Raw genomic sequence first — 22,706 nt, 5'->3', positions numbered from 1 at the left:
GTGAATTAAAGGCCCTTATTTTTGTGCATGCATGGCATCTTCTTGGGCTGGGACATCTCCTGGGCTGTTAGTAGGGTGAGAGCAGTTCAAGAAGGTGTGCAACAGTGTGGTGGAATGGTTTTCTGGATCTTTTCCTTTAAGACTAGTATTTCTCTGACTGGTGACTGACTTTGGATGTCCTGCTAAACCTTACAGCATGCCCTGCAGGGGGAGGACCTGGCCCATTTGTACCAGCAGTCAGCAGTATGCAGTGAATGGTTTTGAGTCCTTAATTCATTTACACTGAGGCATTGCAGCTCCTCCCTGCTGCATCTCCTCTGTTGCCAGACTTCGCCCTGGTTTGAGACCTGACACAAATGTGCTCTGAGTTCTAGTTTCCATTCTCTCATTCTGGGGATGCCGTTTCCTTGGCTCTTGATTTGGGAACACCCTTTGCCCAGTTTCTGTCTTGAGGGGTGGATTAAATTCTTAAAATGGTAGCTCTGCTTATTGAGCAATATTGATTGTGCGTACCTGGCATGGCTTTCCTGCATGAATCATGGTGGGTGTTGTGCTTTACTTTTTCTCCCCTAACTTTGTGTACCTGAGCTGTCCCTGGGAATCAAGATACAGAGCTGCTTCTATGTGTGCTCTTCTGTCACCAAACAGCTGAGGGGATGAGGCACTGCGTGTAGGCCAGTCACAATGTAAGAGTAGCTTTGTAAGTCAGAGATTGCTGGCAGTGGTGACGGGGCTCAAAGCAGGTAATCTCCCTTAGTAGAATAATATTGTGCTTCAGAATTGATAGTTTGTATTTAGGAGTAAAACCAATTGCAGAAGCTTGCCTTAAGGTATTGAAGTGTTAGCTTAGGAGGGTAGGTGTTGGTCGTTTCCAAGTAAGGAAGAACAAGTTAGTGCACGTATTTTCTGTTTACATGCTCAAACCCAGCCAGAACTTGTCCAAACGGCATCGGAATCAGTTCTCAAATATGACGGCGTTACAAAGCAGGGTGTGACAAGACGTGCATTTGTTCTGAGTAAAGCTCTGCAGTTTCTTGCAGAAATGCGTGTTTCCTTTTGCCAACATGCTTCTGCGGAGCGGCGGTTGCTATAGCATTGTTGTGCGCTGATGGCACAAACCTCCCAGCTCCAGCCCTACGTGAGGGTGTGATCGTTCTGTTCTTGGAAGCTGTTCAAGTGCTTTGTTCCAGCAAGCCCGATTCAATGTGGTTTCTAATTGACTTAGAAATAGGAGTCTTGCGAAAAGCTTTGAGAAAGATTACACTGCAATCACTTTGCTTGTTTTCACTGGTGGTTTCCAGTTCTTTGTGACAAGGAAGGCTGAAGGACCGGAATTGCTCCTCTCTGGTACTGGCTGTAAAGCTGTTAGAGTACAAAGTTCTCATTGTTAGGCACTTCATTTTATTAACATAGACATGAAGAATTTCGCAGTGCAGGAATGTGTTGTCCACCTCTAACCAGTGTCATTGTGCCAACAGCAGGTAGCAGCTTCTTGCCCTTTCTGCTGCCTGTCTTAAAAAGGCCGTGCTGGAGTTTTGCTCCAAAGAGGATTTATTTATTTAATTTATTGGATTATTTATTTTATTGAAGGAAATTGACGTTTACTGTGCTTTGCATTTCTCATTTTCTTCCCTTGGGATCTTAGTTTCCCTTGAAATAGATTTGGTGTTTGTTACTCACATAGGTTATGACAGAAGATAGCAGGTTTTCTTGCTGTATTTTAAGCAAGGAAATGTGCAATTACTGTGTTTATGCTAAAAAAAAACAAAAAACCAAAACAAAAAAAAAAAACATCAAAATACGTTACTGCACTTTATTTCTGAAATCCGGAATTTCTCTGCTTCTTCCTCGTAGAAGACTTAATGAAAAAAGAGGATTTAAAGGTGTTTAAACAAAGAAAAAGTCTTGCTCTGGAGTCTTTACCAGGTCTCTGTTATTTGGAAAATACTTCCAACCTCTTACTGTGCTCTGAGCTCTTGGGTTCAGATCCTGTTGATGAGTGGAAGGGAGTTTAGCTTGTCTGGGAGGTGTGCCTGGGTGGCAGCACTGCTTGCCTGAGGAAAACCTGGTGTAAGGAGAGCACAGAGTGATTGAACAGAACATAAAGCCCAAACAGCCCTTGGAAGGGCGAACCTGGGACTGGCTGCAGAGCAGCTGGGAGCGAGCTGGGAGAGCGCCGTACCGACATGGAGTGGGGAGACTGATGTGCATGGAAATGAAGGGAAGAGCGCTCCGTGTGGCCGAGAATAATACCATTTTGATTCCAGACCCAGTTATCAGTTAAACGTCTCTGATCTTGAGATGTCGTGTCCTGTCTCCTATCCAGCCAGCTCTTTTCCCTGTTTGATAATGCTGTCTGTACAGATGGCTGAGTTCTTGAAGAGCAAGCTCTAGTTTTGAAAGACCTGGTAACGTTTGCTGTAGTTGCCAACCTGGTTGACTAGCTGGAAATACGATGGGCAATCTCTCTCCTGTCAGTGGAAGAATTTGTGAGCTGAGTTTTGTGTCTACAGTAAGTCACTTACACATTGCCTTTGGCTTCTAATCTTTGGGAAAGAGTCCATTTCAGCAAAACTGCTCTACAGCACTGGTGAACTGACCAGAAAGCAGAGCTGAAAAAAACTATGGTGTTGTAAAGCACAGTTATCAAATTGATGTTTATTCTTGCAGTGTGAATAATTTGTTTCAGGGTTGTTTTTTTCCCCTAATTTTCTTTGCATGTCTTAGCAAGATACCATGTGGTTTAGGGAGGTGGACAAGTGATATTATTTTATGTTGCAAGGCGTTACTCTAGCTGTCAGAGTCTGTTACCTGCTGTCTAATGATTGTGTTGCCAATGGGTGTTTGCAGACTTGTCCCAGTCAGGACAAAAGCCTCTCACTTGCATTATTAATGGCACTGTGGCTTGGAAACCCTTAAATCAGCAGTTTTGCTTGCAATTAGCAGATTGGATTGTATTGGTTTCAGTGGTGCAGTATTTCAGGGCTGTATAGCCTGGACTGTAACTGTAAGTATGTTTATGTCTGTAAATATGTTTATGTCTGCTTGTTTCTCTCCTCCAGCGTTCTGTCAAGATGTCTACTGTCCATGAAATTTTAAGCAAGCTCAGCCTGGAAGGAGATGTAAGTATTGTTATTCAAACCAGAAAAGTTTGCTTGACTTAAATGCCATATATTTTCTTGCTTTACAGGATTTTCTTCCAGCAGTTGTGCTGAGCTGTACAATTTTCAGCATTCCACACATTTCTTCTGCTTAATCTTATCTTGACTAAAAACTTAGTTAGCAATGGTCTGCTTTCAGCCATAAAGCTGCTGTAAACCACAGGGAAGTTGTGTGAGGTGACGAGATCTAATGACAGCTCACCCAACTGACCAGCAGCATGAGCAATATTCATGTGCTAGAGGCCGTATGAAGGAGACCAGAGAGCAAAGTGGCTGCCTAGTCTGGTCGTTCATTTTTTGTTGTTGCAAAGCTTTCAAAATCCTGGTTGGTTGGGTATTTTCCACCACATCTACACTTATTTGGTAGTTTCATCAAAATACAGGACAGCCACACTTTGATTTCTTGTATTGCAACATTGATGGGAAGGTTGCCATTGCAGTGTGAAGATATTGTGTCATCACTCTGTGGTTCTGCAGTTGATACTGAAGAGGAAGTGAATCTCATCTATGCATCATTTCATTGGCTGCTTGCAAGCTTACTGTAATTGTGATTTTTATAACCAGCAAATGCAGACCTGAACATGGTACAGGCAAACTTTTTGGCTGTTTTTGCTACTCGTGAAGTGAGTGACTTGTGAAATAAGTTGTATTTGATCTCTGAGAAGGCGCTGTTGAAAAGAACTGAGTACTGCACTGTAGGTAAGTAGCAAAGCTGATTTTGTACAGCAAAAGCAGTTAACTTCAGATTTCTTGTCAATTTCCATTTAAATGGGGAGTTTCTTTTAGAATAATATTTTAGCAGTGGAATATTAGCAGTAGATCTGTTTCTTCTGTGGTACAAATCAATAATGGCAGAAGTCAAACTTGAGTACTGCTGGATCAGCATTTCATCAGATTTTACCATAGAGTCTAAGAGATACCAGGGGGGTGTTTGTTCTGGAGGGCCTCAGTTAGAAGCCAGAGCTGAGTAGCTAGTCCATATAAATGTTCTGCTCAGTTCCCCTAAGCAATGATGCAGCTTATTAACTGATGTTAAACGCAAACATTCAGCCACTACTTTTCTCTTAACAGTTTTTTAACCTTGATGGTAAAGGATGGTCACAGCTGAACCCTGTATTGCATGTTAAGGGATTTGTACATTCTGCATCATTGGTCTAGCAACTGATCTGTTTAGGACCAAAAAACTGCATTTACCATCTGGCTTGGGCTGTCTTCTCTTTCCTATATGGGAAGGAAGGGGCTGAGCTGAAGTTAAGCAGCGTGTGCCATTTCTGCTTCTGTCTGCAGCAGAGACTAGAGAGATTAGGTGGCGAAGATCTCCCCAGCGCGTCTCATCATGTGCTCTCTGCACTGGAAATTGGAAGCCTCTGTTTTTAGTCATGACTTTATAGGCTACTTGCCGGATGATGGCAGGCAACTCAATTTTAAATGTAACTGATGGTTTGTTTGAAGGCAAAGAGCTCTTGAGATATAAATGTCTTGAAAAGTTCTTGTTTTGTTTTGTTTTGTTTTTAAAGAAGAAGTTAAACCTTATAAGCTTTCCTGTTAGTGATACGTGTCCCCTGACGTTCCTTTCTTCCCCATATGGTTCAGTTCTTCAATCTTGGAGCAAGTGAACCAGTTGTGGGACCTCTGAAACACAATAAATATGTGTGGAGAGAACAATCTTTCTCTGCTCTAATCTTGCCCAAACTGCCGGTGTGTTTACACAACCTTTGCTGCCACATCCTGGAAATGTTTGTACTGAACCAAATGCAAAGTCAGTTGGAAAAACTCCCTTGAAATCGTACAGTGGCAGACCACAGTGTCTGGAGTGGCTGTTTTTCATAGGAAGAATAATAATCCTGATAAGACTTTTCCCTATTCCACTGACATACACAAGAGTCAATAAACATCACTTCAGAGAGTCAAACATCTTTATGGATGTTGAATTTAGAGATGGTCCATTTGCTGGTGGAGCAGCCAGCAGAAGGTTTCTGCCTTACCTGTGTATGTGGACATGGCACTTGCTGGGCCTTTTGACTGCTGCCAGGGGGTCTGAATCTACCTGGTTACATACGTGTGGAGGGACACACGGTGGCTCTGACCAGCCTCCAGATGGCTCTCAAATAGCAGATAAGCTGCTATGTGTTTTTTCCATGTTTGATATGGTCTCGCAGTCCAGCCTTTGTCCAAATGACTCAGAACAAGTGGAATAAAGACATCCAACTCTGCTGAGCTCACCGGGTGGCATATATCAGGTTATCCAGCAGTGGTTAAACAGAAGTGCCACGTGGTCGTGTGTACTGATGGGCCTTGGAATCTTTCAGGCACCCAGATTTCTCTGAGACAAGAAGGTGCAGTGGCTGCTGCCGGAGGGATCTGTTCCAGGAGGTGTGACCTCTACAGGACAGCATCAAATGTACAAACAAACAAAAAAACCCACCTCTTAGATTTCTTAGTTAAAACTTGTCCTCTTTTTAATAATTTGGGTGTAAAAAGGTCCTCCAGATGTACTAAGATAACTTAGTACTGTTTATGAACCCTGTTTCTGTTGCTTTTAGGGACTGAAACAAATGTTTCCAGGGATCTTTACCAAAAAGCTTAGTCATTCGTTCACGAGGGAAATAGCTATGGCGATTTCAGATGTTAGTCACTATGTATCTCTGCTGCAGTTTTAAGTGTCTAAATTGGACTCACTGTGTTTCTCAGCTGCTTATACGAACTCTGAGGTTTAGGTTAACCTGCCCATGGAAGATGATGGGAGCTAATATTGATACTTGCAGCAAAGCAAGTTGATTTCAACTTCTGTTCTACTGATCTCCTGTTAGAAGCTATAATCCTCAGGAAAAGTAATCAGGAACAGCTGATACAATCTGGTAACTTCTAGAGCATTCCAGCTGTTTGCTTGGTACCTAAATGTCCTCATGTTCTTAGCGGTGGTAATTTGAAATGTCATTCAGTTTTGTTAGCCTCATGATGGTTAAACCAAGTCATCTGAGGCATGGACTTTGAGAAGGAGATGGTAAGTAGCTTGTGCTTTATAGAAGTATAGGCTCAAAAAGATTTGGTCTTGCATTTAAAATCTGTGAGACAGAGCATGAAACTTGTTCTGCCTTGTTAATTTTCATCTTCTGTCTCCCCCGTCTTTTTTTCATTTAATCTTTACTTTGTGTAACTGTGGCCTGAAATGTGAAGTAAAAAGCTGGCTTCAAATCTTAAATATTTCAGACTTAATGCAACAGATGTTTAAACTTTTGTTGGATTAGCTTTTGCTTATCAATTTCCTTCTACTCTGGCCAGAAAGCACCAAATCTGGGAAAATAAAGATTTAGTGAATAATTTTTGAATGTCAGATTGTAGCTGTATGGCACCGGTTTGTATGTATTCTTTTTTAAAATAAGCATGTCTCTGAAGGGACTTAAGGACAGTACTCCTCTGGAGAGCAGAGAGAGCAGAGTTTGCTAGCAGAATAGCTATTCTGCTATGAATACCCAACAGTAATTCTTGCATTTAAGAATTTGAGTAAATAACGGTCAGCTGCATATATTAACTGCAGCAAGAGCAGATTGCATTTGCATAATTTAACTTTGGGACTTCTTCTTCCTTTATTTTATTTATTTCTTTATTTTTTCCCTTAGCATTCTCTCCCTCCAAGTGCATATGCCACAGTTAAGGCTTACTCAAACTTTGATGCTGACCGGGATGCTGCAGCCCTGGAAACAGCCATCAAGACCAAAGGTGAGGAACATGGGCTGTGGTTTTGACCCTGTTTTTTAAGTTAGAACACTGGCATGCAAATAAAAACTACAGTGTCTCGCAACCGCTGTGTTAATATCCTTAATCTGGCCACCTGTTTTAGGAGATTTAGGATTTCTCAGACCTCACATAAGCTTGACAGAGCTAGATTGAACTGTGTAAATCCGTGCTTTAGAATATGTTTTAAAAGTTTGTGCCCAAAAGTTGTTCAGACTGTTGCTAAAAATGCCCACTTTTTTACTCTTGATTTGTCAGCACTTCCAATTCCAATACCTTTTTTTTTTTTGCCTCTGGAAATGAAGTGGCAGCGCTTTGAGACCAAGCTCTGAACAACTGATTTCTAAGGGATTATTGGGTTGGACATTTCTCCTTCCTTACAGCTTCCCAAGCAGCTGAACAGGGGTGGTTTGAAGTACATCTTGTGTTATTGTAGAGGTCAAAGTCCTAGAAACAGAACCCAGTTTCTGAAATGATATGGTAGTATTCCAGGAGCAGGGCAATGTGGGAGTTCCCCACTTCGCAGAACCAGGTAGGCTGGCATCTCCTTGTCTGTGCCAGCATCCACCATTTGCACTGATTGGGGGGAGACCAGGATGGAGCGGATGGGATGCAGTCCCATGGAAAGCAGGAGCACAGGGAATATCAACTGCAGCTCCCAAGCAGTGGAACCTTGTTGGTGCTCCTAGGGCAGTGACTCTTGATCCTCATCCTGCAGAAAGGATGTGCCAGGCTTTCCAGACTTTCTCCAGGCCAGAGAAGCAACGGCTGGGCCCAGCTGGACCTGCCAAGTCTGTTGCCTACATTTCAGGAGACGGAGAAATTTAAAAGCCAAACAGTTTCTCATCAGGAAGAAATGCCAAGTCAGTGCCAACAAAGCACATGTCTGACTTGCTACAAAATGTGAAATTGCCCCTCCCTAACAAGCGTGAGGCTTTCTCTCACAGGATTTCTTTTATTTAACTGGAAACATCTCTTGCATACTCACTGAAGTAGGCTAAGTAGTGGCTTTTAATCATTTTACGGTCTGTTTTAAAAAGTCCTCTTATAAGAGAGGAGTAAAGCTTATTGTGTTTGACAGAAAATGCTTTGTGAATATGTGGACTTTTGTCAAGATTCAATGTTTTTTAAAGTGAGCAACAATGTCCATTCTTGTTACTCATTGATAGAAATGCACTGATGAAATCCACCCTGAAACTTCCAGAGATTTTAGTGAACAGCAAAGAAAAATGTTTGAGCAGCCCAACTGCTTCACCCCGCCTCAGCAGATGTGAGTCAGCATCCTGTCCATGCAGCATGATTCCCAAGTGTGCAGGGCAAGCACTCATTTTCCATGAAATGCCAGAGCAATGCATTAGCTCATGTTTCCATCCTCAAAGCATTTGAATTAGAAACTTGAATGTAGTCATTTGTGGGTTGCTAATCTATCACAATTGTCATAAGAATTGAAAATGTCATTTGGTAGTTTTGAATGCAAAGTATGGTTTAAATTTAAAACTCATTAAAACGCCTAAGAGATTGCTCTGTGCTGTAGCTCTCTCAAGGGCTGAAAAGCTGTGTGTGTGTGCATGGCTGTTCCTGGACTGGGAGAGTTTGCTTTCTTTTACAAAAGAAAAACACTTTAAAACACACTAGCTGTAGATTATGGCTGAAATGTACAGTCAGCATGTTTTCAAACCAGAATTTCTAACTGAGACATGATGATTTCCAGAGCTTTGTCGTTTCAGACTGAGCTCCTGTAAGAGCACAGATGTAGGCCTGCCTCAATAGGAGCTAAGGTCATGGAGTATAGCATTTCATCATGAAAAATGTGGGCAAGAGGGAGAAATAAGTCTGAATATTTTGGACTTGACTCCTTGTTCCATATTCTGTAACTAGTGGCTAAAAGGCTTGTTGTATGCAGGTCACTCTGAAAGTAGTGCCTCCTATTTATTTCCATGGAAATTGGAACAAAGGGCACAACAGCACTATTTGATATAACAAACTCAACTACAGAACACTCTTTTTTAGCTTTGTCACCACTATTAGTTGTGCATTTTTGCCAGCAATGAGCAAGAGCCCGCATGCTGCACTTGTAAATATCTGTATGGCCACCTGAAGTGTGGCTTGTCTCTCGTGTCTCAGCACCACTGCTGAAACACACCACCCACTGCCTCACTGTGCTCACATCCACTGCTGGGTCTCTGTACACAGTCAACAAGTGTCAGTGAATGCCATCGGGTGCTATTTTTTCCCTACACAGAGGAATTCAGTTCCACACCTTTGCTTCATCTGCACTTCCATGTCAGACACCATTCTGTCAGCCTGCCCTCTGTTGCATAGCAGCAAAATGGCATATTGGTGGGAAGGTTCAGCCCCTACTGCCATACCACCAACATCCACCTCTCACGTCATGAGTCAACATAATGAAGTAGGAGGGCTGCTCTGAAAGAAATGCCTCCTATATCTGCTGTGGTTGCTTCTGGTACTAAGGAATATAAGTGTAGATGGGTTCTGGAGGGGATCTGGGACCTGCCAGTTGCTGCTGATCCATTCCTTACCTTCTGGTTTCTATTAAAAATATTCATTTATACAAATGTAAAAGAAGCTATTTGTTGTGTTTGTTGTAGTAAATACAGAGATCCAAGTCAAAACTCTGGACTTGGTAGGACATCCATGTTAGAACCACCTATTTTCTTCAAAGGCTGGCATGCAATTTGCTGTGTAAAAATAAGGACAAAAAAACCCAGTTCCTTCCAGTATCCAAAAAAAAAAAAAAAACCCAACCAAAAAAAACAACAAAAAAACCCCCAACAAAAAGCAACCCACAACAAACATTCCTGTTACATTCTGAGTCAACACAGTACAGTGTTTTATTTTCTCATTTTTATATTTGGAGTGTTAGTTAAGTGACTTGAGGTGAATTAGAAAACGTAGCTGCTTTATTAAGAAGCCTTAACTAAAAACACTCAGATGAAAGGCTTTAATGAGTTTGCATTTGTGTCAGTTTTAAAGCGTCTGTTCTTGAGCAAGTTTCTTTGCAGAGTGTTGACTGAGAACAAGTGAAGCAGGAAACAGAAGCAGTGAAGCAGGTCATGGATGAGACTTTGTTGATGCCTGTGCATGTAAAGATCTTCATTGCATTGAAAATTTGGGCTGCTTTCAAGGCCAGGATGTTACACATACCTACTAATAATACCAGGGCAGTTGAGCTCTGCTCCAGACTGCACGTATGCTGTGTTTTGAGTGTCAGAGAACACGGTAATCCAAAGAGAAGAGATCTGCTTTCATTCTTTATCTTATGTCTTTGTAGGTGTGGATGAAGTTACCATCATCAACATCCTGACAAACCGCAGCAATGAACAGAGGCAGGATATTGCCTTTGCCTATCAGAGGAGAACCAAAAAGGTAGCAAAATACGCAGAAATAACAGTTATTTAATATTTTTCTTGTGGGTAGTTAGATTTTCAGGCCTTGTACATCTCACAATTAACTGTGAACAAATGAGATCATATTATTGGGCTTACTGTTTCACTGGAAGCAAAGATGCATTTACTTTGTCCGAATCTGTTGAAGATTTCCTAGCAGTTGAAGAGATCACGATGGTGACATATGAGCCAGCTAGCCACCAGGCACGTCAGTGAAAAGCCAATCTCAGGGAATATCTCAATGTGAAGGCAGTAGAGAGGCTTGGAAGCATAGTTACTTATTTGTTTATTGCATGGCAACTTTGCATAAGGAAAACATTCTGTTTACATGGGTAGTTTAAATGAGAAAAGATTGCAGCCAGTTGTGCTGAAGTTCCATAGACATGAAACAAAGTGATACACTGAGCTGAACTTGTCAGAAATACATGCACTCATCTGTTGATGGAAAGAGATCTCTAAAATGTTTGCAGCAGTCTACATAATGAGTCTTTCTGTCTGGAAGGCAAGAGATGTTCTCTTGACTTTTGAAGTTGAGAGTCTTACTATAATTTAAGTTTTACGCCCACATAGAAGAAGAAATTTGTGTAGAATTGGGTTAAGATGAATGTATCTCTTCCAGGTTTGCCAGACCCCAAACGGTAGTCCTCCAATAGCAGCCCAGAATGCACATCCAAATGTAAATCTAGAGTTAACGTTTGGAAATTCACCAGCTTTATGCATGGCTGATACAGGCACATACATGCAGGAGCACGTACAGTTGGACATATGCATGTGTTTGCCTGTCTGCACCCTGACCGTCACTCTCTTGTGAGCACTGGGGGAATTTCCCATGTAGGCTGGACGTTAGTAATGAAGTGTGTCACTCAAAGCTCCGTTAAATGTTTTGCATGACCACAGAAATGCACAATCAAGAAAATATACAGCTTCTTTCATCTAAGTGTTATCTCTTCCTTTACCTTTTTTTCTGCGCTGCAACCCAAGAGCAAACTGAATTTATCAAGTATAACAAGTGCCAAAGGATAAGCAAGTACAGAAAGAATGCAAATGTGCATTAGAAATCACTCGGTGAAATAAGCAATTGCATGATAAGAGAGGAGGAAATGAAACACAAAAAGACATATCTTGAATTAATATGTATGTTTCAGGGCAAGTATCTCATGGATTTCTTTGGCAGTGTGTTGTACTAGGCTGCTCATTTTGCTCAATATAGCTGCTTGTTTTGTGTATTGTTGAAATAGTTCATTATAATAAAAAGCCACAGATTTACATTTCTTTACACTCCTGTGAGTTGAGCTAGGTTTAATGGGAACTACTGATAATCTTGAGGAACGTTTTGATTTGTGAAGTCCTTCCCTATTACCAACATCAATGGAACTATCACTGACTACTGGGGAGTCTGCATTTGTGTCTCACCAAAACTTTGTGTGCGTGGAACTTTGGATCCAAACTTGGATTAGTATCCTAGAATATCTCTTGGACTAAAGCAGATAGATGTCCAGAGCTCACTATCTCGGTCAGTCAGCATAGTAAGCACATAGAGTGTTAGCATACATTAACGTTCTGGATGGAGTTGGTGGCTTTGGAAGCAAGTTAAATGCCCTGGCTGTTTATCTCACTGGTATAAACGTATCTGCAGTTTAGCTGAGGTCACTTTGTATTGCAGTTAGCTGCTGTCCCCAACCTCACCAATTGTTCACATGAAAAGCAGCATCTCCTAACTTATGGGACAGTATTAAACTTAGGAACGGTATTGGCTTGTGTGCACCCTGAACTTGATTCCAGGAATTTGAACTTTGGAACTGCACTATAATGAAGCTGGTGCTAGCTTTATTCAAACTACATATGAACTCATAAAAGATGAAATGCCACTGACTTTATTTGCTGCAGATTTGCATGCATTCTATGAACCAAACATGCCTGTTGCTTCCTACAGGACTGACAGTTCACAGTAGACTCAGGATACACAATCCTGGTTGTATTCTTGAAGTTCTTGAATTTTTCTGCTTTCAGGGATTTTTGTTGTCCTTCAGCCAGCCGTTTAGGAACTGGACCTTTACAATGGAAAAACTGTGCAGTTTTCCAACTTCTCAGCTAATGTGGGGCTGCAATAATAGGAAAAACACAAAAAATATGGTGCTACAGGAAAATATGAACATCTGATGGAGAAGCACTGACTGCAGGGAGTCAGGCTGAGATCCATCGGTGCTTATTAGATCTAATGAAGTGTCAGTGCTTCAAGACTGGAGCTGAGCCGTTCAGAGTCACTTGGATGTCTCTGCATCGTGCTCCCAGCACTCTGCCAGCCGCCGGTGAATTTCTTATTTTCAAAGGATGAGAAAATCTCCATTTGCCAGGCTTCTTTCTTAGACTTTCACAAAACAAAAGCTCTTTGTGTTCCTCTTCCTTGTCAGTTGTGTAAGAAACACTGTGCAGACTTGGAGACTTAAAGTGCTACAGGCTAAATTTTCAGGAGATCAGAAGTGAGCTTTAATTTTTTTCTTCCATCTTGCCTCCGTTATTTTACAGGAACTTTCTGCAGCACTTAAGTCTGCTCTGTCAGGTCATTTAGAGGCAGTGATCTTGGGCTTGCTGAAGACACCATCACAGTATGATGCCTCTGAACTGAAAGCTGCCATGAAGGTAAATGAGCTTTGAAATTCAAATGTTTTTCTGGTGTGACTTTAAATGTTATTCTGGTGTCACTATGTTAAGAATGAATCTGGCCTTTGTATCCAAGGCCACAGTTTTCAAGTATGTCCACTGTTAGTGTTTTGTTTGTTTGTTTGTTTTTGTAGCACAGTTCACATATCCATCTGCACAGCATACAACATCCGAGTGTGAAATAAAATAGATTCTGGAACCGTGTGGTTTTTGAAATGGTAATTAAATCCTCTTTTAGGGAAGAAGTACAGTCAGGAATAATTGATCGGCTGCTATGGCTGGTTGCTGCTCTCAGTACTGCCCTTAAAAATAACATACAGGTTTGTAGTACAAAATGGCCTAAGAAAGAAACTGTTTGCTGCAACTCTTAAATCCTTGGCATTTGTAGACTGAAAAAGTTCCCGCTTACTGGGTCATTTTGCTGATTTGGACAGAACATCCTGTACCAGATCTGCCTCTGCAAAGAATACGAGGAGGAGGAGAATGTGATAATGAGATATCAAAGCAATCTTGGAGAAACTGCACAGCAGTGACTGAACTTGCTGAGTTCAGACCCCTACGATCACAGGCAGGCGTGGAATAAATGGCTAGTTTAGAAACAGCTGCTCTGCTGAAAGACGACTTGGAGCCGTGCTTATGCCAGTGCTTCTACTTTTCTAAGCACGTGTATGTTTGGGAGTTTGTATTTATAATCAGCCCTTACATTTCAGCTTCTTTATTAGATTGATTATTGATTGATTGATTGATTGATAACTAAAAACAAGCATTGAAGTACATCTGCTGGGACTTGTGACAAGACAAAGAGCGGATGGACTCATTCGTCCAATCAATGAAAAATGAGTAGAAAAAATAAAATGCCAGTACTGAGATGGTAATCCTGTAATTGGAGGCCAAATCCATTCCTCAGCAATCAGGTGCTGCCCTCTTCTGGTTTCAATATGCACTATCCATAATTAGCTGCAAATTTGTTTTTTTTTTTCTTTTTTTTCTATTTGCAATTATTTTTTACATTTCATATGTCTAGGATGGCCATATACTTATACAGTGTATCTGCTGCATTTACAGCCTGTATCCTGAGCTATTACCTTATTGTAGCCATAGGTATTATATTCTCTTGGTTCATCAGATATTCTCATCTCCCAAGCATTCAGTCTGAGCTTAAGTTTATCTTGATACTGTTCTTAAATTACAGTATGACATGAAAACCAAAGCTGGGTAAAGACAGGCCATCACAGAAGAGTTAATTATTTTTCTGGAACATATGCTTACAAAATGCTTTGAAAACACATAGAAAATCTTCAGTTTCATTAGCCTTTATTTTTCCCCTAGATATTTATTAGAAGTGCTCTGTAGAAAGCTTTCCTGATTCTCTCAGCTGTGATCCATTTCTATAAAATATTCCGCTTTAGTCCTCTAACTGTATCCAAGAAGGCAGTTTTTCTCATAATTACCTCAGCTTTCCAAACATGAAGCATGAGAAAATTTCCCAGGATGTTACCCTGCACATTTCTCTTTCAGTTCTGTGCAAACCTTGCCTGTTTTTGCCAGATACCAAACACTCTGTTAAACAGAAGCTTAACAAACTCTTAACAGTAGGCATCAGAGGCTTTTCCTGCCTGCTCTTGATGCTGAAAGACAAAGGCATTGGGATTAGCATGAACGTGGTTCACTGGTAGGCAGAACAAGAACAAACTCAGTCCATTCAAAGAACAGGTTCTTCTCAAAAAACTGAAGTATCTGTCTGCCAGATGGCTTTACTAACTAGCAACTCAGATGCACTCAGTGGTCACTGGATAGGGAAGAATCATCAACATATCCAAGTAAATCTTCTATTTTAAGTGATCTTTCAGAGGCTCCTGTCTCACTCCAGTAACAAGATGATAGTGATGCTGTTAGCAAGATACCCATATTTTATTTAAATATGTTTTTATATAAAATAACTGAGTAAGTTTAGAGCACATTGATCAAATCATGTTATTCTGAAATACTGAAATTCCTCTGAGGTTTAACTTAGATGCTGATGCATTTGATGTAGTTTGTTATTTTCTTTTAGTGCTAATACCTATATTGTTTATCAAATGGTAGTATTGCTGCTTAGCTCAAAGTACTCTGACTTCTACATTAAGTTGATTTTAGTCCTGCAGAAAGGTAAACAGAAATTTTATTACTATAACATGGACCTTGGTTCCAAAGCAAAAACTGCTTTGAAATGTCATCTCAACCCATTCTGCTTATTTAATATATACATATAGATTTCATTTATGTGTATATATATATGTGTATATATATATATATATATATTGGTTATCATCCCAAATACCTTTTTATTTCTTAATATCTCTAATGGTAATACAGTTACATCTGTATTTATGCATTGAGAAGTACACAGTGTGGCCAAGTGAAGAAGGGACTTGGTCTTATGGACCTTTTCCAACCTAAATGATTATGTGCTTGTATTTATTAGCTGGAAATCCAGACATGCTTAAATCTTTGTTGACTTAGAAACAAAGCTGAGACAAATGAACACGCCGTGCTCAGACTTGCATTGGTAGTAGAGGAAGCCTGTGGAGGCAGGTGGGGCAGAAAAGCAGGAAAGAACAAATTTGTTGCTGCCCATTTGCATGCTAAGAATCAACGTGGGCTGCAGTTAGTGGACCTCTCTCATTTATGGTGGTGGTGAGGTTGCTGAGTATTATGGGAGACACTCATAAGAAACGCGTTACACAGAGGTACCATCAGTTAGACTGTCAAAACTGTTAGAATAATATTTGGCTGCTAAAAATCTGGTGTTTTTCTGACACTTTAAAAAGCATCTCTACAGCTACCAAAAGTGTCCCTGAATGGTTGTGAAACTGTTGGAGTTGGAGAAAGGAGAAAAGATAATGAAACGTCAGTAAAATATTTTGAGGCTGTTCAAGCATGTCTGTGCATTTCTGGCATCTAACTCACCTGTGCATATGTTCCAGGGCCTGGGGACTGATGAGGACACACTTATCGAAATCATTTGCTCACGGACAAATCAGGAGCTTTATGAAATTAATAGAGTCTATAGGGAAAGTAAGTTTATTTTGAAAGTTTTAATGCAGTTTGTTTGTACGTGAAGTTGCTTGGCTAAGTTCCCTTTAGGGTTGGTTTGACTGAGATTCTTACACCACATCTGCTCTGTTTCTTTTATGCTGGAGCATAAGAAATGTTGTACTGGCATCTTGGATATTAATGTGTTTATATAGTTTAACCTGTTGCTTGGTAGCAAACAAATTGGAGATGACATACTGCTCACCTGATAAGTTGCATACAAATATTCTTTTGTAAGCTACAGATGTCCTGTGCGTAGGGACAGAATGAATGATGACGGACTCATGGGCCGTAGGTTCAGTTACGTAATAAGTAGGTGAAGCATGTTTGTAAGTTTATGTGGGAGACCTGCCATTAAAGACATGAGGTAAAACTTTACGGAAGTATATATTCTCTTTTGTAACTGTTCCAAAGCATTTGATCTGATTTCAGGTATAATTCTTAGTTGATTATAACTGGAATTGAGAGCGATGTAAGATCCACCTTCAAAAATATTCCCCTCTTTTAATATTCATTATATTTTGATATTGACTACTCTGGTCATGTTCATCATAATCAGTAGTGCAGCTGTCAGTGCCTGTTTGTTTCCCTGAGCTTCAGAACTGAGCTCACCAGAGATAGACTGAAATGGAGAAAACTGCTGGCTGATAATGCATGATGTTGTCCAGCAGTTCTGCTAAGGTACTGGCTGAGTCAGAAAGGACGAGCAAAATCAATGTGGTCTTAATGATGCATACTGAATAAAAATGTGTATCAGTCAGGAGAATGTTGCTCCTGCAGTTTAGATTGGTGTTGAACAGGAGACAGAAAGTGATTTTGTAGCAATGTAGCATGTGATCATTTGAAAAACAAAGATGTTGAGACACGTACTGGAATCTTACGCAGGATTCCTTTCTCTTATAATAGCGGTTTCTGTCTTTTTGCATTAAACTTGCAGTTGCCATTGTCTAGTTGTAAATCCATAAATAGTGAAGGTCTAAATGCAGTGGTTGGCAAACAAGTGGCCACTGGTTCAGCTTAAAGCAATATTCCCTTCTTTTCAATATGCTCAGTTTCAATATTTTATTGTTCCACGTTTGGCAGGCAGGCTTTGATTGCCTGGTATCTCCAGTGACAAGCTGATAGCAACGTTCTTTCTTTTGTATGCAAGCATGTGTTTGTTTTCCTTCCCCTCTATATATGACCTTTATATGGTCGCTGTTTGCTGATGTCATAAAATGCAGTGATTAACTCCTGTGCTTGTAAGCAGGTGTTTGTGGGATGCTCTTAAAAGCAAAAGAATTTTTTGTTTTCTAGTGTACAAAACAGAACTGGAGAAGGACATTATATCAGACACATCTGGTGACTTCCGCAAGCTAATGGTTGCCCTGGCCAAGGTAGATCTCTTCATATCCCTCCACTTTTCCGAATGCCTGCCCATTGGGAGTTCTCTGCTGATTGCCAGTAAAATAATAGGATTTCTAACTCACCTTAAAATTTTCTCGTATTTTCACTTTACAAAAAATAAAATAAAAACTGAAGGGCAATGTATTTTGACAGTGACACTGTTTACAGCATCTTCACATGGAGATGAAACAGGCTCATGTACCAAATAGTGACTAATTACTGATTAGTGAAAGAAATATAATAAACGGATTGAAATCTATTAAAGTCCTTCTTAATCTTGCTATTCTCATTTGAAGGGCAAAAGGTGTGAAGATACTTCTGTGATTGATTATGAGCTGATTGACCAAGATGCTAGGGTAAGTCCTAGTAATGGCCATTAAATGTCTTAAGTTGATTAACCTGGGGGGATATTCAGGGTGCAGATGCTGTGAAAATGAAGAGTTTATGAAAGCAGATGTATTTCAGATCTCTCTCGCATAGCAACGTGTGATATCAAGGTATCTGCTGTTTGCAGTCCTGATACCAGTTTTCATGGGACACTTACCCCCTAGGATCTATACAGAGACACTCTGGTATTTCCTGTAGGTCTTTTAGCAAAAGGAAACATGTGCCTTGTGAAGACTGATGGCAATCAAGCAGTTACAAAAGGTTAAGGAAGAGGTATCTTTGAACTTAGTGGCTGGTAATGCTGTTGATTATATCTGTACCTTACTAAGAGCAGTTCTGCTGAGGTAAACAAAGCTAAATTTGGAGCAAAACCTATAAATAGAGGTAAATAGAAAAGTAATAAGTCTTAGTTACAGGGTAGATCCATAGATCCTGTCCTTAGTGATCTGCCCAAATCTGTCCTTTTGGGTGTCTCCCACTGACACAGCTCCTGTAGTGCTGTTTTTCCAGTAAGGAAATGGTCTGTGTTTGAAATGGCTTTCTGTGTAACTCGTGATTTTCATTCTTTACCCAGGAGCTCTATGATGCTGGTGTCAAGAGAAAGGGAACTGATGTTCCCAAGTGGATCAATATTATGACTGAAAGAAGTGTTCCACATCTGCAGAAAGGTACAATTTGAAAGACAGATTTACACTTTTTCTCCTGTAAGAAAATAACAGTCAAAGCGCTAACTATTTTGTTCCATGTGGCTTTCAAGTAAGTGTGAAAAGCAATCAGATCTTATTCACACACAAGTTGTTACAATTTTTTAAGTATTTGTGTACAGATCTCTTTATTTTTACACATGTGCAACCGTTGTTTAACGGTGTGCCATGTACACTGAGAACAAAAATGTCAGAAACCTAGAAAACAGGGCTGCATGAGACCTTTTCATTCCATCCTGGTTAAATTAGCTATATCATGTGTTCAAATCTGAACAGGGGAAAACCAATCGAAGATTTTTCATTTCAGGAAGCAAATCACTGTTGCTTTAAAAAATACTCGTGACACAACTACCACGGTATGTTGTGAGATAATGGAGTTGTGAGATAATGGAGGTGCTCAAGGAAAACAAAAAACTGTACCATCAGCTGGGTATCTTGGGCTGTACTGAAGAGACAGTTCCCAGAAGGACTTGGACAGGTTTTTTTGTGATTTTGTGTGATTACTTTTAACCATTCCTGGTTTGGTTTTGATTTGATCTGCTTTCTTTCTTGTAACAGTGTTTGAAAGATACAAGAGCTACAGCCCGTATGATATGTTGGAGAGCATCAAGAAGGAAGTTAAGGGAGATCTGGAGAATGCCTTCATTAATCTTGGTGAGTTACCATAAAATAAACACTATGTTTAAATAATGTCTTTTCAGTGCTCTTGCACTTGTGATGAAAATAGGCCCGGCTTCCTCTGTATTGCTAGAGGAGAAAGAAACTGGAAGGGCTGGTATTATTGGATCTGTGTATTTCAGGACGTTACAGGCATTGAGAGGTAACATACTTTGTCCCTCTGCAAAATGTAGATCTTGCTTTCCAAATGAAAAGGAAAATGCACATTTTCTGTGATCTGTTGTTAGTTTCAATTTTGTCCAATACAGAAGCTTAATGCTTGTTTCCCCCACATAAAAAGGTTGGAACTCTAGCTGTGCACATCAATTATTCAACATGGATAGGCTGGAAAGTAAGCAGTATGTGCGTGAGGAAAGACAGGCTGTGGAGGATACTAGAGGCTAAGAAAAAAGCTAATTTTGCTCTGAATTCTCTGAAATAGGGGTAAACGAGGGGGATAAATAAGGTGAAATAAGGTGGGGGTGACTGCTGTTGTGGATGAGACGAGAATACAGAGGAAGTTGCCACGTTTCCCAGAACGTTCTTTAAGAGGAGAATCCATTTCAGACTAAGGGGGAAACGAGCTGTCTAAGGCTCGTGTAGAATCAAGACAGCTCAACCTTGAAAGGGACACTTCTCACCTATTAGCATACAATGAACGTTTCCAGAAAAAAAGGTTGTTCATAAAAGCGAAAGATGGACTTCAGAGTGAATTGTGTGGAGGAAGGTTAGCCTTCTGAAATTATACTAGCAATAGAGGGAAATATTTCTCCAACTGCAAGCATTCGTGCTTCAATCATAAGCGTAGCCAACCAATTTATAAATAACAATTCAGGTAAAACCAATTCCTCTTTGCCCCTTTCTGGGGAAACTTTTGGTGAATACCTTATTTTGACAGCTTACAATGCCTTTGAAAAAGCTCCAAGATTTTGTGTTCTATTCTCACGTGGGCAGGATGTTTACCCATTTATCATCTCTCTCTCTTTAGTTCAGTGCATTCAGAACAAGCAGCTATACTTTGCAGACAGACTCTATGATTCCATGAAGGTAAGAAAGACTGCTCATTCTACTCATTATCTTCTAACCATTGTTTCATCAAATTTTTATTCCTTAGGTGGTTTTGTTCATATGATGTGTAACTGCCGTGTGGATACACAGTGATGACTTTGTATTGTTCACAAGCATTCTTTAATAGCTTAACTCATAGGCTATCTATTAATATGCATCTGGTATATGGAAATACAGGGAAGAGTCATATAATAATTATCTTCATTATATCAGTTTATCAAAATTACCAAAGTTAGGTGCATCTTTTGTAGGTAAACACAAGTTGATAGCAGCAAATCTGTTTACTGAAATGGAAAAATAAATAACTAAGTTTGCCTCAAAACATTTTATTGAGAAAAGGTATGAAAGAGAAATACATGATGACAGGCATTAGGCAATAACATGAAGAAGATGAGGATGACCTCCTGGAGAGCCAGAACTGTGGCTTGCAGTCTAAGTAGCTAGATTGGTATCTAGAAGTTAGTTGAACTCTGCTGATGAGAGAGGTATGTTCATGATCAAGTTCCTGGATCAAGTTCAAGTTCACTGTACCTTTTATTGATGCTACCCAGTTGTCTGTAATTTGCTGTATGTCCTCCACATCAGTTACAGCATCCTTCTACGTGTTTTATCTATTCAAAGTTCTAAATGTCACTGTGCTCATAGGGCAAGGGAACCCGTGACAAGGTCCTGATTAGGATTATGGTCTCCCGCTGCGAGGTTGACATGCTGAAAATTAAGAGTGAATTCAAGAGGAAATACGGAAAATCCCTCTATTACTTCATCCAGGTAAATTTTCAGCATTCTGTATATATTAGTTGTATGGATCTTCCAAGTCCTTTTCTTTGCATTAATTCTCCATTAAAATTCATGTGTGGTATTTCAGAGGCTGCAGTGAAAACAGTAGGTTGTTACCATGCACAACTGAAAAAATGTTTAGCTTTGTAGTCTACCACCAGTATAATTCCTGGCAGCCACTTGACTGCCATAGGCAAGTTTTACCTTTCGGTTGATGTGTTACAAACAAAAATTCCATTCACCTGTCTCTATCCCCAGCCCAAAAGGAAAGAATTACTCTGGGTTTGCTGAATTAACATAGATCTTCTAAATTGTCACTTCTTTCATTCCAGTGCCTAAGGAGCAGACTTTTATTGAGAGTGATTTTTTGTGATATTGGGAAATATTAAGTGTTAGGTTTTATTTAATTGGAAATATATTAGAAGAGGCCATGCATCTGTTTAAACCTGGTCTTCTGCCCACCTTTACATCTGCATGGATGTAATTGCATCAAAACCTGAAGCCCAAATCTTTTTCTGAAGTAAGATGACAGTTTGAAATTATAGGTAAATTTTCAAAATAGTGAATGTACTGTAAAATTTTTTGTGGTGATCAGTGAGAAGGAACAGAATCAAGTCCTCCAGCTTTCTTTTGTTATCTTGCTTTTCTTTTTTGCATTAGATCTCCCTAGGGCCTTGCATATATGTTGTAAGAACGATAATCTCAATTCACAAACAAGTAAAACTTGGTCTAGATAGTTTCCTCCAGGCTAGCAAGGCTTCAGTTGTGAAGATCAGTTCATCCCCACAGGTCTAGAATATAGTGTGTATACCCTCATGTTTTGTAGCTGTTTCCTAATAATACGTGTTTTGTGTTTTTTCCCCTTTATAGCAAGACACAAAAGGTGATTACCAGAGGGCGCTGCTGAACCTGTGTGGTGGAGAGGACTGAAAACTGTGATGTGGGAAACAGAAACGCAGAGACATGCCTATTCTGCTCTTCCTTTTACTGTAACCCGTGACAAAATCGAGCCGCCATGCAAACCCTGCCTCTACCCCTGCTTCACCACTGACGCAGCTCCCCAGCGCTGCCTGCACGTCTCAGCAGCAGCTCTGCTTGGCTCTGCCAGAGTTCCTAACAGCGTAAAGCCAGAGAAACTAACATTCCCCAGAGATAAAGGTTAAACGTGCTAGTGGAGAATGCCTCTTTGTGTAATGTTTCTAATAAAACATAAATAAAACAGATGTATCTGTCGGACCTTTAATCTGAAAAATTGGTGATCAACTGATGCATACTTGGCTTGTGTCAACCACTGGCTTTTTTCCCCTGTCTGTAATTCATTACCTTGTCTTTGTACCCCAAAGCCTTTCCTATTTAATGATACTTTTTTTTTTTTTAAATTTATTTTTTATTTTTTATTTTTTAAGTGAGAAACAGCCATTCTTGTGGTGGCGGTGTTTTGGTGTTTTTTTTTCCTTTTACTCAAGTGCAACAGCAAAACTCAAGCCTCACCCATGTGTTGTGTCTGTAAAACAAGGGCCGAAGGCATTGAAATTCCATTTAAATGCTTACAGCGAGCCGTCGGTCACACGACTGAAGGAAGGAACCGTTCCGGAGCCGCCCGGCACTGCAGCAACGGGTGCTGCTCACCCCTCTCAGGATGCAGCTTCCCGCCCTTTTTCTTCCCGCCCTGGGATCGCGTTCCCCGC

General features: G+C 40.3%; 1 protein-coding gene across 1 annotated transcript; it reads left to right on the top strand.

Moving 5' to 3' along the window:
- Positions 1 to 3,074: 3,074 nt before the first annotated feature.
- On the top strand, positions 3,075 to 21,948 carry ANXA2 (annexin A2; the record flags this gene model as incomplete). Its single annotated transcript, XM_079541064.1, has 12 exons — positions 3,075 to 3,122; positions 6,782 to 6,881; positions 10,189 to 10,283; positions 12,830 to 12,943; positions 15,931 to 16,021; positions 17,336 to 17,415; positions 17,722 to 17,781; positions 18,387 to 18,480; positions 19,075 to 19,170; positions 20,162 to 20,220; positions 20,887 to 21,009; positions 21,889 to 21,948. The coding sequence occupies 12 exons, from the start codon at positions 3,075 to 3,077 to the stop codon at positions 21,946 to 21,948; spliced, it is 1,020 nt and encodes a 339-aa protein (XP_079397190.1).
- Between the last annotated feature and the right edge of the window lie 758 nt (positions 21,949 to 22,706).

This window comes from Tetrao urogallus, assembly GCF_951394365.1.
Source record: "Tetrao urogallus genome assembly, chromosome: 11".
NCBI lineage: Eukaryota > Metazoa > Chordata > Aves > Galliformes > Phasianidae > Tetrao > Tetrao urogallus.
Note: the sequence above shows the minus strand (reverse complement) of the source record. Positions and strands in the feature narration are given on the sequence as shown.